This window comes from Triticum urartu, chromosome 7 (genome assembly GCF_003073215.2).
Source record: "Triticum urartu cultivar G1812 chromosome 7, Tu2.1, whole genome shotgun sequence".
Taxonomy (NCBI): Eukaryota; Viridiplantae; Streptophyta; class Magnoliopsida; order Poales; family Poaceae; genus Triticum; species Triticum urartu.
Window position 1 is genome coordinate 103749561 of NC_053028.1, and position 15373 is coordinate 103764933.

The window sequence follows — 15373 nt, forward strand, 5'->3', positions numbered from 1 at the left end:
GGGAACACAACGCGGACTCGCGTGCCGCTGATCCCACAGCCCCTCATGTGCAGTCTCAATGTCTCGGGCGGGTCCAACTCCATTGCGCTCGCAAACGGAGCTGGAAGCCGGAGGCGACGACGAGGCGCCCGGCGCAGCCTGACGAAGAAATCGCAAGGGTTGTCCCCTATATGGACCGCCGTGGGGAGAGGGACCGCCGGCGGAGGCGAAGCTGGCGCGCCGCCCCGTCCGCCTCTTCCCCGAGCGCCTCGGCCCCGTCCTCGACCTCGTCCACGGCCTCGCCCCCTCCCTCTTCCCCTTGTGGCTGGCCCACGTCACCCACGACGCCGCGTTTGACGCGTGCCGTTCTGGGCGTGCGCGGTGGAAGCGGAGAGATATGCGGCGCGACCCAGGCCACGCGTGCCCGCGCACTGCTTTTGGGCCTGGCCCAACAGCGCTCGGCACCGTGTCTGGCCCAGGCCCGGGGGCTCCTGTCGGTGTACTAGAGTAGGGGTACCCCAGTACCCCGAACTTGTGCACGGGCAGTCGCAGCACTCCCGCGGCAGGGCTTGCCGGGTGACCGCCAAGACCCTCCGCGGCTACCTTAAAGACCATTCAAGAGCAAAGTACTCAAACCAAGGCCCCGGCAAGAGGAGCTTGCCGGGAAGAAGACAAGATCCCGACAAGAGGAGCTTGCCGGGAAGGCTATCAGAAGCGTCCCAAGGCCCCGGCAAGAGGCGCTTGCCGGGAAGGCCAACCAAGGCGTACCAGGAAAACTTGCCGCGGCGCCCCATGCGCCCCGGCAAGGCCCGGTGAGCGACAAGCTCCCGGACACGACAAGACGACGACCGCGGCAATGAGCTTGCCGCGGGAAGGAGCTTGCCGCGGGAAGCCCCCACTTCGTGCCCACGCTCCAGCACACCCGCCCACGTGTCGCTCTGGGGCCCCTCCCAAGCGCACGTGGCGGGAGACCGCGCAGCGAGGGGTGCGCAGTGGCAAGCAGGCGCTGACAAGATAACCACCGTGGCTAACGGTGGCGTCCCTAGCAAGCCTCTTTCGGTACTGTTTAGGCGACACAGACGGGCATTTAATGCCCTTGTCCCCTGCCGTCAGGGTTAGGTATGATAGCACTGTAGCAGGTAGCTGTGCCTGCTACAGCACCTAGCTGCCCCTACTACGCACCTTTCCATTTTTGCCCTTGACCCCCGTTGCTCTATGTCGGTAACCCCTTGAGCATATAAAAGGAGGCCCGAGTGCAACGGGAGAGGGGACGGCCATTCCAGGCACACACGCTCGGTCTCGCTAGCAGCTGGAGAGTACTGTAGCGCTCCGCGCTCCCGAGCTAGAAATCAATACCAAACCACAAAGTAGGAGTAGGGTTTTACGCATCCGTGCGGCCCGAACCTGGGTAAATCGCTCGCGTGCTTCGCCTCGATTTGCCCTTTGCACGACCAACCGCTCGCGTGTTTCGCCTCGATCTGCTCTTTGCGCAACCTCCGCCCCCCGCCGAACCGAAAGGGACCCGGTCCGCCGGTCCCATAGGTGTCCGTGGATCAGAAACCCCGGCACCACCTATCAACATTTTAGTTGGGTACATGGGTATGCGGGCATGGGTTATACGATCTCATACCCGTACCCTCTCTACCCGATGGGTATGATATTTTCCCATTTAAGTACCCATTGATAATTTTTTGTCCCATACCCTTACCCTAATAGGGTTTTTACCCACAGGGTACGCGGGTAATGGGTACCCATTGCCATCCCTAAGAATGAGGCGACTTGGAATGGACTGGCAGCTTCGGCCGAGGCGCTGTTTATCATCTCCTTCCTCTAATCCCCTCTCTCTTGAGATTCCTCCGTAATTCGAAGTTGTAGTCAGTGAATGAATGATGAATTGAGGGGAATAGTAGTGCGACCCGAACAGCAAAGCTTCGGCCTTTTTTGGCTTTGCTTTTTGCCGGTGTGATCCTTTGCGTGTATGTGTTGGTGTTGGTTGTGTGCATCTAAGGAAATACAAAACACAATAAATAAACACACATGATCTGTGAATAACTAAGATTAGTTAGTAAAAGGTGCCCTTTACATTTGTAAAAAAAAACACTCGTTCCAATTTCAGTGGAAATGGAACGTGGACGAAAGCCCTTCTGATCGCTTGTCTTGAAGCGCTAGCATGGCCCATACTCTACTCAGTTCTTCCTTTATCTTCTGGATAGATTTTTTTTTCTTTATTTTAAAAGGCACGCAGCAGTTGTCACGTCTCATCCCATCCCGTCCCATCCCATCCCATCCATGAGTTAGGTCAGGCATTATTCTGGTTCTGGGAGGAGTATGTACGCAAGGCATGATATCATTCCTGATCCATTCGCTCGCATAGAAGGCATTGACGTGATTGATGATCATCCGTGGTCCGTCGATGGAGCAAGAGACGTGCGCTTTACACGTTGTGACGGGCGGCGAGCGCATGCAGACAAGCTTCGATTTGTTGGTGCCACTAGTGCCTGCCTTGCCTTTTTTTTCTGTTTTGCTAGTGTACATTGTACATGTCACACAATCAAGTGCGCGCACAATGTACTATGTGTCTACGTGCCAAACTCCTACTCGCTGGGAGAGGGTGAAGCAGTGATCGCGCGACCCGTCTATCAGCAAGCATAAAAGGTGCAGCTACTGAGCGGGTTCTCCAGAAGCAGCGCACACAAACACACACAAGAAACACCTGAGGGACTGTTCCAGCTCTGCTAGCAAGTGTTGGTGATCGATGGCACCTCCTCCCCACGAGAACGAGATGACCAGGTCCGTCGCCATTAGTTCATCCGACATGAATCGGTTCCTTCCTTGGCACCTTACCGTGAATTAACGTACTCGGTCCTTCGATTTGGTTTGACTGGATTTCGAACTGCAGGTCGGAGTCGGCACCGGCCACGGCGGTGAAGACGGTGGACGTGCAAACGGCGGCGACACCAGCCGTGGGGGTGACGCCGGTGGACGTGCAGACGGCGGCGACACCGGCCGTGAGGGTGACGACGGTGGACGTGCAGACGGCGGCGAGGGAGCTTCAGGAGCAGCAGGACGGCATGATGTACCTGGACGTGAGGACGGAGGAGGAGATGGGGAAGGGCCACATCGGCGGCTCCCTCAACGTCCCCTACTTCTTCGTCACACCACAAGGCATGCCATGCTTACCAATCTCCTCTCCTATTCATCCCTGACACTGACGCCATCATAGATTCGGCTCTATCCCATTCCTCCGCATCAATTAACCTCCGTCTACATGCAAACCACGCATGTATGTGGACGTTTAGCCGTCCACGTGCAGCTTCTCGCTAGCCGCTGAAGATGAATGGGTTACTTAATTATTTGCAAAAAAAGATGGATTAGTTTAATTATGTGAACTGATTTGGTGGGTGGTTGTCTGTCAGCAGGGACCCGGGAGAAGAACCCACGGTTCGTGGAGCAGGTCGCCTCGCTCTACACCACAGAGCAACACATACTTGTCGTACGTCCTTTTATACTAGCTATACGTACATTTTTTGTAAAATTTCCTTAGTTGTAATAGTACTACTAATCATCCATGGATGGATGGAGCAGGGGTGCCAGAGCGGCAAGAGGTCAGAGCTGGCATGCGTTGATCTCCTAGCAGCAGTAAGTGCAAGTAAAACGAAATTCTTATTGACGATCGATCAGTTCATCTTACCTACCAGTGTAAAAAAACACTTACCGATACTCCCTTCATCTCATATTAGTTGTTGCTCAAATGGATATAGCTAACAGAAATAGGATATAGCTAACAGAAATAGTTCAGATACATCCATTTCAGCGTGTGTATGATGAGTGATATATGCAGGGGTTCATGAATGTGAAGAACGTGGGAGGCGGCTACGCTGCTTGGCTGCACAACGGACTCCCAGTGACAGTGGCAGTCCCCACGCCGCCACCAACACCTGAATCTGCTGCAGCAATCTGAAACAACTGGTAGTATTATCTGTAACATCTATCAACTCTGCAGCCACCAGTTCTGTGTGGTGCTCTCTGCCTGTGTATAATGCATCTATGAATGCAAGTCCAAGTGGATCGATGGATGGCTGTGATAATAAAACATATCAGTGTGCCTGCCACAGTAAGAGACTCATGCTAGACAGCGTCATGGCTCGTCTACTCCAATACCAGATGACCCGTTGCGCCCATGGCGCAAAAAATGAGAGCGAGCCAAGTATTGAAAGCATACATACGTGACTGATTTAGAACCAACTTAATAGATACTTATATCTCATTACATGGTATACTTATATCTCATTACATGGTACCATGATGGACTAAAAGGAAGTAATGAGATCACCTGACAATAGCATACATTGGTCTTATAAAGCAAGCTACAGCGGCAAAGATGCATTGTATAGCTGCAATAGCATACATTGGTTTTATAAAGCAAGCTACAGTAGCAAAGATGCATTGCATGGCTGCCAACTGGGAAGACTGGGACATGGAAGCGATGGTATTATGTAGAATGAGCATTCAAACCATGCACAACATAACATTTAGATGCAGTCGATACATAGCGTTATAAGAGAGGCACAAGATCATTTTACAGTAGCTTATTTACATTGCTTTTATGAAGCAGGGTACATAGGTACAGATGCATCATATAGATGTTTCCATGGTAGATGACTCGTTGCATCCATTCCCAAGAAGCCTATTGGGACCGAGTAATGTACTTTGAGCCATATAATATTTTAGAATGAAAGAGTAAGCACGATTCCAAACCTCATTTCTATAGCATAATAGGATGAGAGGTAAATAGCTTTTTAGATAGTCCTCGGATATTCTAAGATAATGTTTATGGACCATATATTACATGGCACGATATAAGCATGCATGGATCTAAAGAAGATAAGAGTAAGCACATCATCACATAGATCAAAGAAAAGATAAATGTGCATAAGCACTAAGGCATCAACTACTTCTTTTGACTAAGATGGAACTTGCCCACTTATTTGCCTCTGAAAAAAGTACAGCATACAATCTCTCTTTGATCCGAAGACATTATGTCTTTTTCACGGTTTGTGCCGCAACAAAGTTGTTCATGATAATACATGCATAAGAAGTGAAAAATATTATTGATTTGCACAATGCCATGCAAAATGACTCTACTGCCCCTTGGCGAATTTGCAATTCTGTTCAAATCTTCTCCTCCATGGTTGACTGCTGGTCTTTTTTTTTTGGCAAACTTTGGGCCCTGCCCTCCGAAGGAGGGGGCCTCCCTGCTTTCATTAAAACCAGAACCAAAAGGCTCCACCAAGATTACAATTTGAGTAACATCACGGGCCTCAAAGATAAAGAAAATTACAACCTTGCCCTCAAGATACATGTGCTGAGGGACAAAAACACACGTCAATAGTTGCCTCACGGACTGCCACCAGGACACAGAACACCAACCACGTGTCTGGCACCCTTGGTTCCATCAACCAGATCTTCGTCCCGTTCCCCTCCCCCTTACTCGTACTGAAGTGAAGTAAGAAAGCACCAGGAGGAGGCCGACGAGGGCACCTTGGGCTCCATCTTCGTGGGCGGCTCATGCTGCAGCTTGGCGGCAGAGCGGCTCCCACTGCAGCTCAACAGCTCGGAGGTGCAGCAGCTCCATCTGCATCTCGGCCGCCCAGTAGCTCCTGCTGCAGCTCGGAGCTGCGGAATCAGCAAATGGGGTCGCCGTTGCTCGTAGCGGCAAGCCAAATCCTTGCAGTTGCCACTGTCGCTCCCTGAAGCTGGTGACTTTCCACGGCAAGGGAGGCTCCAGCAAGACCACAACGGCCACCGTTCCCGCTCAGGTACACACTAACCTCCTTCGGTGTTTGATGAATCTGTAGAATTTTTTGTGAGGTCGTTAGCTCGATCTCCACCGATAGTTGTGACCGTCGCTGCTGCAAAATCCCAACTTAGTTCACCCCTGTACCTTAGCTTGTGGAAGCCATCATCAAGGACGGGTACCTAGGCCTGGATAATACCTAACTAATCTATGAGGAAAGAAAAAGAAATGAAAATCCAATACACATCATCATAAGCTTTAATTTATCAAGAAAAACACATTTATAGAATTTCTAATTAGCTCAATTTATAGTAGAAATAAAATAAATCACATGTTCAAATGAATGAAGAGGGCTCAAGACCTCGAACCAGGTGTGAAAACCCAGAGTCAGATAATTCTAACTGCACACCTATTTATAATTGTCCCAAAATAAGTGTCGCTGAGTACTAATTTTGACACTTATCTCATGCATTTGATGTTCCCTAAATCAAAGAAGAAATAACGCAGGAAGTACGTAAAGTCCAGGCTGGTCAAGTCTCCAGTGACAACCGCTATGTGGGAAGAATTAGACTCTGTTGCTAGTTAGTACGTACAAGACACAGTCTATTCATGCTAACAATATTTGCTATTATACTCTTAAATCACACTTAATGTTTCTATTTCCTAAATTAGAATAGTGACCTCTGTACAGCAGAAAACAAATGCGCGTGTAGCTAGCTTAATTACCTCACAAAGCTATTAGCAAGGTAGTAGCAAAATCTTAAGCTCCTTTTGGTTCTTGCTCTGTTTCCACTTGAGCAATCCCTCCCTGCCTCTCAAATCTTCACCAATGCCTGCAAAAAGCATGCACATGGGACTGCATTAAGATAGCCAAATGAACAAATAGTCCGACCAGGTCATTCACTATAACCAACAATTGCCTTCCTAAAACATAACTTGAAATCCTCTAGATAGCCTCGTTTCAAAAGAGAAGCTGAACAACCATTGGATGGCAGAGACGCCAAAATAGCTCAAATGATGCAGCCATAGGCCAATTTCCAGGCATTATTATGTCGCATACTTGTACAGTTGTACTTTCCAAAGCACCAACAATGAAAGGTTAGAAAACCAATTTTGTCCTTCATCATGCAAGTACCGAGAAGACACTTCCTTGATGAGTGACCTTACTGAAGTACCGAAAAATCAAAACAAAATGTTAAAGTAGACACATGTAACTTTCAGATATTGGTGTCATTTAATATCAATACTGGAAGATGCTTATCAATAACTATATACAGTTCTTATTCCATTCACACATATTTCTTGCCTCCTGATCATGGTATTGTAAAGGGGACTAAAGAGACAGGTTCTAGGGGAAAAAGTAATAGAGCTATAGGAAATAAAGTAACTCATTTAGGTATGACTATGGACAAGGCAAAGGTTTCAGAGAGAAATTGGGGAATAAAGCAATTTTCTCAATCTAATTACTTCAGAATCATCAGTATGAGAAAACATTGATACCTGCTACTACATACTGATCCACTTGCTTCTCTTCATGGAAGAGTACCATTAGTCCTCTGCCACATGAAACGAACATAATGGCCATCTAACATCAAATAATGTCTTCTTGAAACTTAAACATAGAAAGGCAAGTTTGAGGTACAAACAGAATCACCTATGTTATCACAAAAAAAATTAAGAAACCAAGAAAACGTCCTACAAGAGAAACTTGCAACCCATCCTAAAAATTCTAGAATTTGAACGACATCAGATTCAGCACAAGGCAAAGTATGTATCTTAATCTTATTGAACCAAAGAGAGTAAAACAATAAAACTGGGAACATTATATACATTAAAAATATAAGTGTCAAAGACCACCGTTGCCATTATCATCAGCATCGACCAATTTTGCGAAAGTAAAAAACATCAAACATGGGAACCGTACCGCCCATCCTAAAACTCTTGGAATCCGATACACGAAGAACATCAGACACATGACTACCATACATCATATAAAAAAATTAAGTTATTTTAATTACTGGGAAACCATGCATCTATTGCCAACAAAATTGGGGCTTCTCATGTACATCAGACCAACAAGTGCAGCTGCAATTTTAGAAGTATTTTGGTTTGACTGAAGCAAACGCTAGTCCTCGCACAAGACCCCTTCCAGCCTCATGCTTCAACCTAACACATGTACGTAATACATCAAGGCCCCATGAGCACAAAATAGAAATGAATATATACGCTAGTAAGACCAGAAATTAACAAAATACAGGGAGCTTAATCATATTGTCTTGCATGCATCAGGATGTAAGATGCGGTGACCTTGGCGCTACAACCATGGAGACAGCCAGTCTGGACATGATGGTGGCAGGGGTTCAGCAGCAAGAAAAAGGAGGAGAGTCTGAAAAGTAAGCACAATTACTGATCATTTTTACAATTGCTGATTTAGATTCCGATTCATACTCTAAAATAGGAGGGCTAAAATTCTGTACTCAACCGCTATAAATAAACTACACAAGATGATAGTGAGACTGTGCGTAGAAAGATAAATGTGCAAGATCGACATCTTTGCTAGTAAAAGACTTAGCATTTTCTTCTTGCAGAAAGTACATCTCTATTTTTGGACAAAAGAATGCAACACATACAAAGAATGGAAAATCGCCATCGAACAAAAGCCATGTTCCACCATTCAAGTATCTGAACAAACAAGCATGGGATTGGTAGCAGTAGTGAATAGTATGCATAGATGTGTAGGCAAGTAACAAAGATTAGCGAAAGGGAAACAGATTATCCAAAAGAAGAAAGGTTTTATATATTTTCAACGTACCCAGCCATAAAATCATATGCTTCTTGATTAACAAAATGAACACACAATTAAGCAGGCATAGGAGGTGCACAATCATGTACTGACAAAAAGCAGAGATGGAAAGGGAGTTCATCCATCCATCTTCAAAAAGAGTTCTGAGTTCCGCATATATAGAGAGATACAGATAGTGGTGTTCTGAAAATAGCTCTTCTTAATTCTGCATTTCTCCTAGGTACATCTATAAGAAATGCAGAGTGAAGCTGATATTTCCGTTCTATCTTCACAAAGGGTCGAAAGAGCATGTAATAATTAGTGATTTACCTGAGAGTAAAAGGGTCGCAAGTATATTCATTAACTGCCCTCATACAACCTGCAAATTGATTATGGTATGAGTTTCTGATGGGAAATAGAAAACGCACAACATAAAAGAACAGTAGGTACCTGACATAGCTCCAGCGTGGTAAACTTTTTTGAGTGCTTCCAGTCATCTTTGGTGCCTTACTCGTGTCTGGACATTGCCCTGCTCGTCGAGGTCACCGTTGCACGTGCACGACCACTCACGGCAAGGCTCATGTACCAAGTATGCTCCAGCTGCCAACAGACAAGCAATGTTGCAGAAACCAACTGAGGCATTTTCACTAAGTAAAGCTACAAAACCATTTAGTAAAATCCAGTGGAACTATCCTACTACATGACTGAATCAATGAAACATAACAGGAGCTGCAGAAGCCACTCTAGATCTTTTTCACAAACCAAAGGTAGCATTTTAGGTACTAATTAACCCTGGGGCATACATTATCATTTAGTCAAATAACTGAATCAAAGAAAATTGATAGGAAGAGAAGGAATGGGGGTGTTTCAGAACCATGGCTACACATACATGGCATACATCTGAAAAAGGAAAAATGAACAGCCTAAATACAAACTTGAAGGAGACAAGATAAAATAAACTCATGTATGAATTGTAATGTGATGAGATTATCAGTAGACATGATAAAATACGTATGTACAAGTCATTAATTAATAGATTATGAATAGGAAGAGCTTGGAAACAAGGATGAAATTAAATCTGGAAAGGAAACAAGAATAAATCAAATCTGTCTAAATCCAGGAGAGTACGTGTGAAGAGGGGGAGAGCGAGGGGGGGCAAGAAGCACGTGATTAACTTCGGATTCATATGGTGTGCTGCCCCAATGGCTGTGTGTAACAAGAAAGAGGGGTCGGGGAAGAAAGAGTGGGCACAAAGGGGAGAGGGGGAGTACCTTCGTGTCAAGGGGAGGCTGGCCTCGCCGGTGTCCGTCCCACCCGCTCCAGATCGGGAACCTGGGAGAAGGTGCGGAGAGGTAGGGGCCTCCCCGTCGCTCACTGGCACTCGTCGTCGACCGCATCGATCTAGCCACCACCAGGACGCTCTAACTTCTCCAGGGTCTCTTTTTCTTCGTCCAGATTGCAACCAGCAGCACCCTCGAGAGAGAGTGGGCTTGGGAAGGTCGATGACGAGGGTGGGCTAGGCCATGGCGGCAGGGAGGACGTGAGAGAGGAGGCGGAGATGGCGGCGCGGGGCGAGGTGGGGTCGTGGGGAGGAAGAAGCGCGAGAAGAGGGATGCGGCTGCGGGGGGCTCTCGCGTACCAAAAACTGGAGGAAACTCACATCAGTCGCATGACCCCACAACCAACGAGCCCCACCCATCATCCTCTCTATAAGCTTACACTAATGTGAGAAAAGGCCAACGGTTGACCATCTGCCAGAGCCAAAAATGTACTGTGGTGAATTCATCCTGCGGTCAAAAACGTCTCGCGCGAGGAGTGCCCCTAGAATGGCGGGTACTCTAGCGTGGTTTATATGTTCAATACCTCCGCCTCAAATTAGTACCCCGTCTACTAAAAAATGTCTATATATATATTCGTATCTAGATAAATCTAAGACAACTAATCTGGGCGGAGGGAGTATTTATGTTCTCAATTTTCTACACATGGTCCAATCTCAGATACGTATATATCAGGTAGTTTCTCAACAAAAAATTGAAAAATGAAAAACGCAGGTTATGTAGAAATAATAGCTTCAAATAATCTGGTGCGGTCTTCCATTGGGAAACGCATTTGATCTGACGCTGATATTCGGAGGGAACATGGCGCTGATCCTCTCGTGTACCACGTCGTTCAGGGAAGAAGGGGAGTGCAACATGTTGATTTCCACACTTTTCAGCTTTGGCATGCTCCATATATTGGATATCAGCTGCTTTAGGAATTCCACAAATACATCTTCTGATCCTTTCATATAATCAATCTCTATCTCTTCAAGTGAATCAAGGATGGTGTTGTCCGCCATGGAACTCTTTGGTGCGTGACAAGGACGCATTGGCGATCCAAAAATCTGGAAAATAAATAATAACTCTATTATTAGAGAGGAGTATATATTATTCATGGACAAAACATAACTGAGGTTAAGCATATTATCGCAGGCTATATGGACGTAACACATTGAACACCAATATAGTTACAAGACAATCCTCAAGTCTCAAACATTGTTTTTGTGCGCATTATCCATGCGGGCAAAAGCAACAGCATCAGCGACATCCAGATTTTGGGGGGAATTGGATCAAATCCAATAAAAACACATAAAACAAGGTAACTATACAAATAAAAACGGAAAATGGAAAGGAATATGAAACATTTGGGAAAACAGGGGAATCCAAAAGAGCAAGGAAAATATAGATCAGAAATAAGACAACAGAGAAGTCATTCCAAAAGTGGGAATTTATAATAACAAACCATTACTTGTATATATAATCCCAGTTTTTAGTAACTACTCTCAGTTCAATTTGAACTGCAAAAACATCTTATATTTTGATACAGAGAAGTAAAATACAATATACTTTGTGTACCGTACCATCCTTGAAATTGACACAAAAATGCCTCCACCAAATCAGATAGAGCGGGGGTGGTTAAACATGAACGGTTTCAAGAATTAAGACAGTCACTATAATATGTGTTACTGCAAGAACTAATAAATAAGGTAGTCTTTGTTCCTAGGTAGAATGCGAAATATTCGCTCCGTTCTAAAGTACGGGGCATATTAGATTTTTCAAAGTCAAACTTTATTACTTCGACCAAGTTTACAGAAAAATATATCAACATTTAGAATACCAAATCAATAGCATTATATGATACTCTTTTGTGCAACGCATGCCAAAGGTTCACGTTGAAACGGACATGCAACTCCTCGTACAAGCTATAAAAGGCAATGAACATGACATGGCGTCAAATGGGGTATCTTCCGGAAGATCAAGGCCTTCATTCGCTTGAATTTTCCTTGTTTTAGTATTTCGTTTTGCCCATTCGCTTAGTGATCTTCGTTCTTCACGTTGTCGCGGTATCCCTGTTTCAGGAGCTCTTCACTCGTTGTGGAACACGGGTTGCAGTCAGACTCCTATATCGCGAGTTCTCAAGTACTTATTTGGGGTGTTTGGATGCTTGCTCCTGATTTTGTATTGAGATTTGGTGACTACTGGTTCTTGTACACACTTGTTAATGGAACGGATGTTTTCAGCAAAAAAAGAAAAACTTTCTTACATGCAACTTAATCGACTTTAAAAAAAATGAGACCAACTCAAGGGCTAACCCTTGTTGGCTTTTCTTTATAGGAGAAACTCCGTGAGCACCGCGCGTCGCCGGGACTCGAACTTGGGTGGGCTGCCCAGCCAACGGGTCGACACCCCGTCCTCAAACTTAATCGACTAACAATTTCTCAGTCGCCACCTGAGAGATGGAGAACTTGAACAAATAAAGGAGCGACCTATTGCCTGAATTTTTCCAGAGGACCAATCAATTTCTTCCCCTCTATATCAAGCACTGGATCAAGATCCAATAGATCGTTATCTTCTTCATCTGACCGCCAACGATCCATCCCAGACCGATCCGCCTGCCTCCACCACCCCACCCTTCCCTTACCACCATGTTGCCCACCCATGGCCATCTCTCTAAACCGGCACACCATCATAATTTCTTGACAAGCCCCCCACCCCACCTCCCACCCACCCGCACCCGAACCAACCTTCGGACTCGCCTCCGCCGGCTACAACTCGTTCTTCGATGAGGCCTTGCCTCCTTCTTCCTTCCCAAAGAAATCGACTGATCCAAATTCAAAAAATGGATCAAATTTCGAAAATTATTTTGGCCCGGTTTTCCTTATAATCTGGTCAAATTTCTTTGTAAACTATCAAAAATCAAGCAACTTAGTTCCAGCTAAACTTAACAACTAAGTAAACTTCGAAATTTACCGTAGAGGGTATGTATGTGTATGACATACACAGCTTCTTTATGTCATTCCCTCTCCTGAGGAGACGCAGCACGATTGGTACAAAGCCATGGTTATTCCCGGTTGAGGATACCCACAAGGTTGAGCACTTGGGAAGAGTATTGGTCGCGTCATCCAAGAATCTCTTCCAGTTCCATCCGTCTTCTGGTACCTGACAAATGAACCAATAGCTCAACGAATTAATTGCTACTAGAAGGATTCGACGACCGGACGACAGAAGCCGATAATAGTCAATGCATGCATGCGAATGCGACGCACAATGTAGGCGAGTCGCAGCTCGTCGACCGAGTCGAACCACCGCATCAGAGGTGCCATGGCAGAGCACCGCATGACTTCCAGCCGCCGGAGATGTCGCCCGTAGTCGGCGAAGACGAAACGAGGGCACGTGCTCCAGACTCCTGCGACCAGCGTGAGCAACGCCAGCCTGAGCTTCCGCAGGCACGGGCACTGCGTGGACACGAGGGCTCCTAGGGCACTGCTTTCCATGGTGGCCCCGCTGATCTCCAGGTCCGTCAGCGCCGGGAACATGGCCCCGCCCGGCGGCGGTGGTTGTGGCCGGAGGAGGAGGTGCGGTACTCCGTGGAGGAGAAACTTTATGCTCGTCGCTCCCTCGCACGGTGGCAGCTCGAGAACCGCGGTCTTGCGAGCACGCCATTGCTCCCACTGATAAGGTGAACGAGGTGCGCGCACGTGGAGGTAGAGCGCGCCCGCGAGGCGCCGTGAGGCGAAGCGCAGCCACGACGCGACGCAGTGGGCGGGGGTGTCGTAGAGCACTGTGATCTTGAGGCTGTGGACGTGGGCGGCGGGGTGGGCGGCAAGCGCGCCGTCGACGGCGTCGAGGGACAAGGAATCGTGACCGATCAGGTCGTCGCCGAGGACGAGCTCGGGGAGGTCCGCCCAGACGCGGCGCCAGCGACGGGCGAGGACGCTGGTGCGCGCGGCGGCGGTGGTGGATAGGAGGCGGCCGAGGATTTCGTGGAGCAGGTCGTCGGGGAGTCCACTTATGAGGTCCCTCCCGCCTGCAGCCCCCCATGCCGGCGGCGGTCCTGCCATTAGGGTTTGGAACTTTGGATGGTGGTGTTATTAATATTAAAGTTGAAGCAGGTACATCGGCTCGATCACCTATATATCAAGAGATATGAACCGGAGGGATGCCGGAGGCTCCTCAGCGATCAGGCACTCTCGGCCGTTGGATCTCTCCCTTGATGCGTTTTCGTCCGTTGGATCGATAGGTGGAGGGATCTGCGCCGTCGGATCGAAAAAACTGCTGCTGGTAAAGATCTCGTGCCACCGCGCGTAATTCTCGTGCCCCGCCGAGGGCATTTTCGTAATTTCACTATGTTGTATAAAAGTGCAACACCCATAGGGTTCCTCCCCAATCGGCTTCGTCCCCTCTTCCTTTTCACTCGAGGGAGCCGCCGCCGCCCCCTCCCATTCCAAACTCCTCTCTTCCCCGCCTCCCCTCGCCCTGCCGGCCATCCTCCCCGTCCTCCGCCGCCACCGACCAGCCGCAACCGCCGCGCTACCATCCCCTCCCTGTTCCTCTCCCGTGGCAAGTCCTCCGAGAAGCAGCCCAAGGGCAGCCGCCTGCCGCTCGGTGGCCGGACGCCGAGAAGCGCCGCTGCTTTGGCTCCGCCGTCTCCTTCGCCCTGCCTGCCGGATCCACGCCGTCGTCCTCGCGTGCACACGGCAGGTGCTCCGCCTCTTACTCTCGTTCGGCCAGATCCACGGTGCACGGCCTCTCGCGCTCGCTCGCGACCCTGAGCCGTGGCAAGGGTTTCAGGCTGGGCATCGGCTTCGTCGCCGGCGCGGCTCCGGTGGATTCAGGCGGCTCCTCTCCGTCTCCTCTCTCGCCCCCACGCGCGGCTCCGCTTCCCGCTGGCCATGAGGTGCAGCCTTGCATCGTCCTCTTCTCCTTTTCCTTCTCAGGCAAATTTTGTTTTGGTTCACTGCTCAATTTCTTTGGTTAATCTTCGTGCACTGACCACTTGGTGTTGTTGATGGCGCAGATTGTGGCGAGGTTGAGCGTATGGAGCAGAGGGACCAGGGCCGGCCGATGGCTTGTTTCCTCTATACGTACTTGATGGTTAGCCCATGTAGCAGATCGACTGATTCTGAGAAAGGAAAAAAATGGTAACAGATCGACTAATTCTTGGCTTGCTGCATGCGCGTGATCTTCTCTGGTTTCTCTTCCCCAATTGGCAACGAACCAGCCATGCCAAGGTCAACGGCGCCTTGTCCACACCGTCTAATTGCGATTTCCGGCTGTTGGGTGTGATTAGTGCAGGAAGGTAATGGGATTTTCTCGATTCCATGAACCTCCTCGTGAACTCAAATCCCATCTGTTTGTAGTCTTGTTAGATGTTTCGCTTCGTGAAGTTAATCCTCATTACGTATCTCTTTCTTACACTTCAGTTTCTTGTATTGATTGGGCTGGATTAGGAAAGGGAAACTAAATTTTCTGCTCATGACTTGTAAGCTGCAGCAA

General features: G+C 47.9%; 2 protein-coding genes, 1 long non-coding RNA gene and 1 pseudogene across 3 annotated transcripts; 1 reads left to right on the forward strand and 3 right to left on the reverse strand.

The window, feature by feature from the left end:
- Positions 1–2536: 2536 nt before the first annotated feature.
- Positions 2537–4091, forward strand: LOC125525370 (thiosulfate sulfurtransferase 18-like). The gene is made up of 5 exons (XM_048690369.1): positions 2537–2769; positions 2879–3144; positions 3399–3472; positions 3565–3618; positions 3821–4091. The coding sequence occupies exons 1-5, from the start codon at positions 2735–2737 to the stop codon at positions 3938–3940; spliced, it is 549 nt and encodes a 182-aa protein (XP_048546326.1). The 5' UTR covers positions 2537–2734; the 3' UTR covers positions 3941–4091.
- Positions 4092–5195: 1104 nt separating this feature from the next.
- On the reverse strand, positions 5196–7325 carry LOC125518487 (annotated as a pseudogene).
- A 933-nt stretch (positions 7326–8258) lies between these two features.
- Positions 8259–10217, reverse strand: LOC125525371. The gene is made up of 3 exons (XR_007291276.1): positions 9830–10217; positions 9009–9158; positions 8259–8937 (listed from the first exon to the last, which is right to left on the reverse strand). It is a non-coding gene; the product is annotated as an uncharacterized LOC125525371 (long non-coding RNA).
- A 2-nt stretch (positions 10218–10219) lies between these two features.
- LOC125525368 lies at positions 10220–14092 on the reverse strand. The gene is made up of 3 exons (XM_048690368.1): positions 13144–14092; positions 12848–13036; positions 10220–10941 (listed from the first exon to the last, which is right to left on the reverse strand). Exons 1-3 carry the CDS (start codon positions 13936–13938, stop codon positions 10630–10632), a joined length of 1296 nt encoding a protein of 431 aa, XP_048546325.1. The 5' UTR covers positions 13939–14092; the 3' UTR covers positions 10220–10629.
- Positions 14093–15373: the final 1281 nt, after the last annotated feature.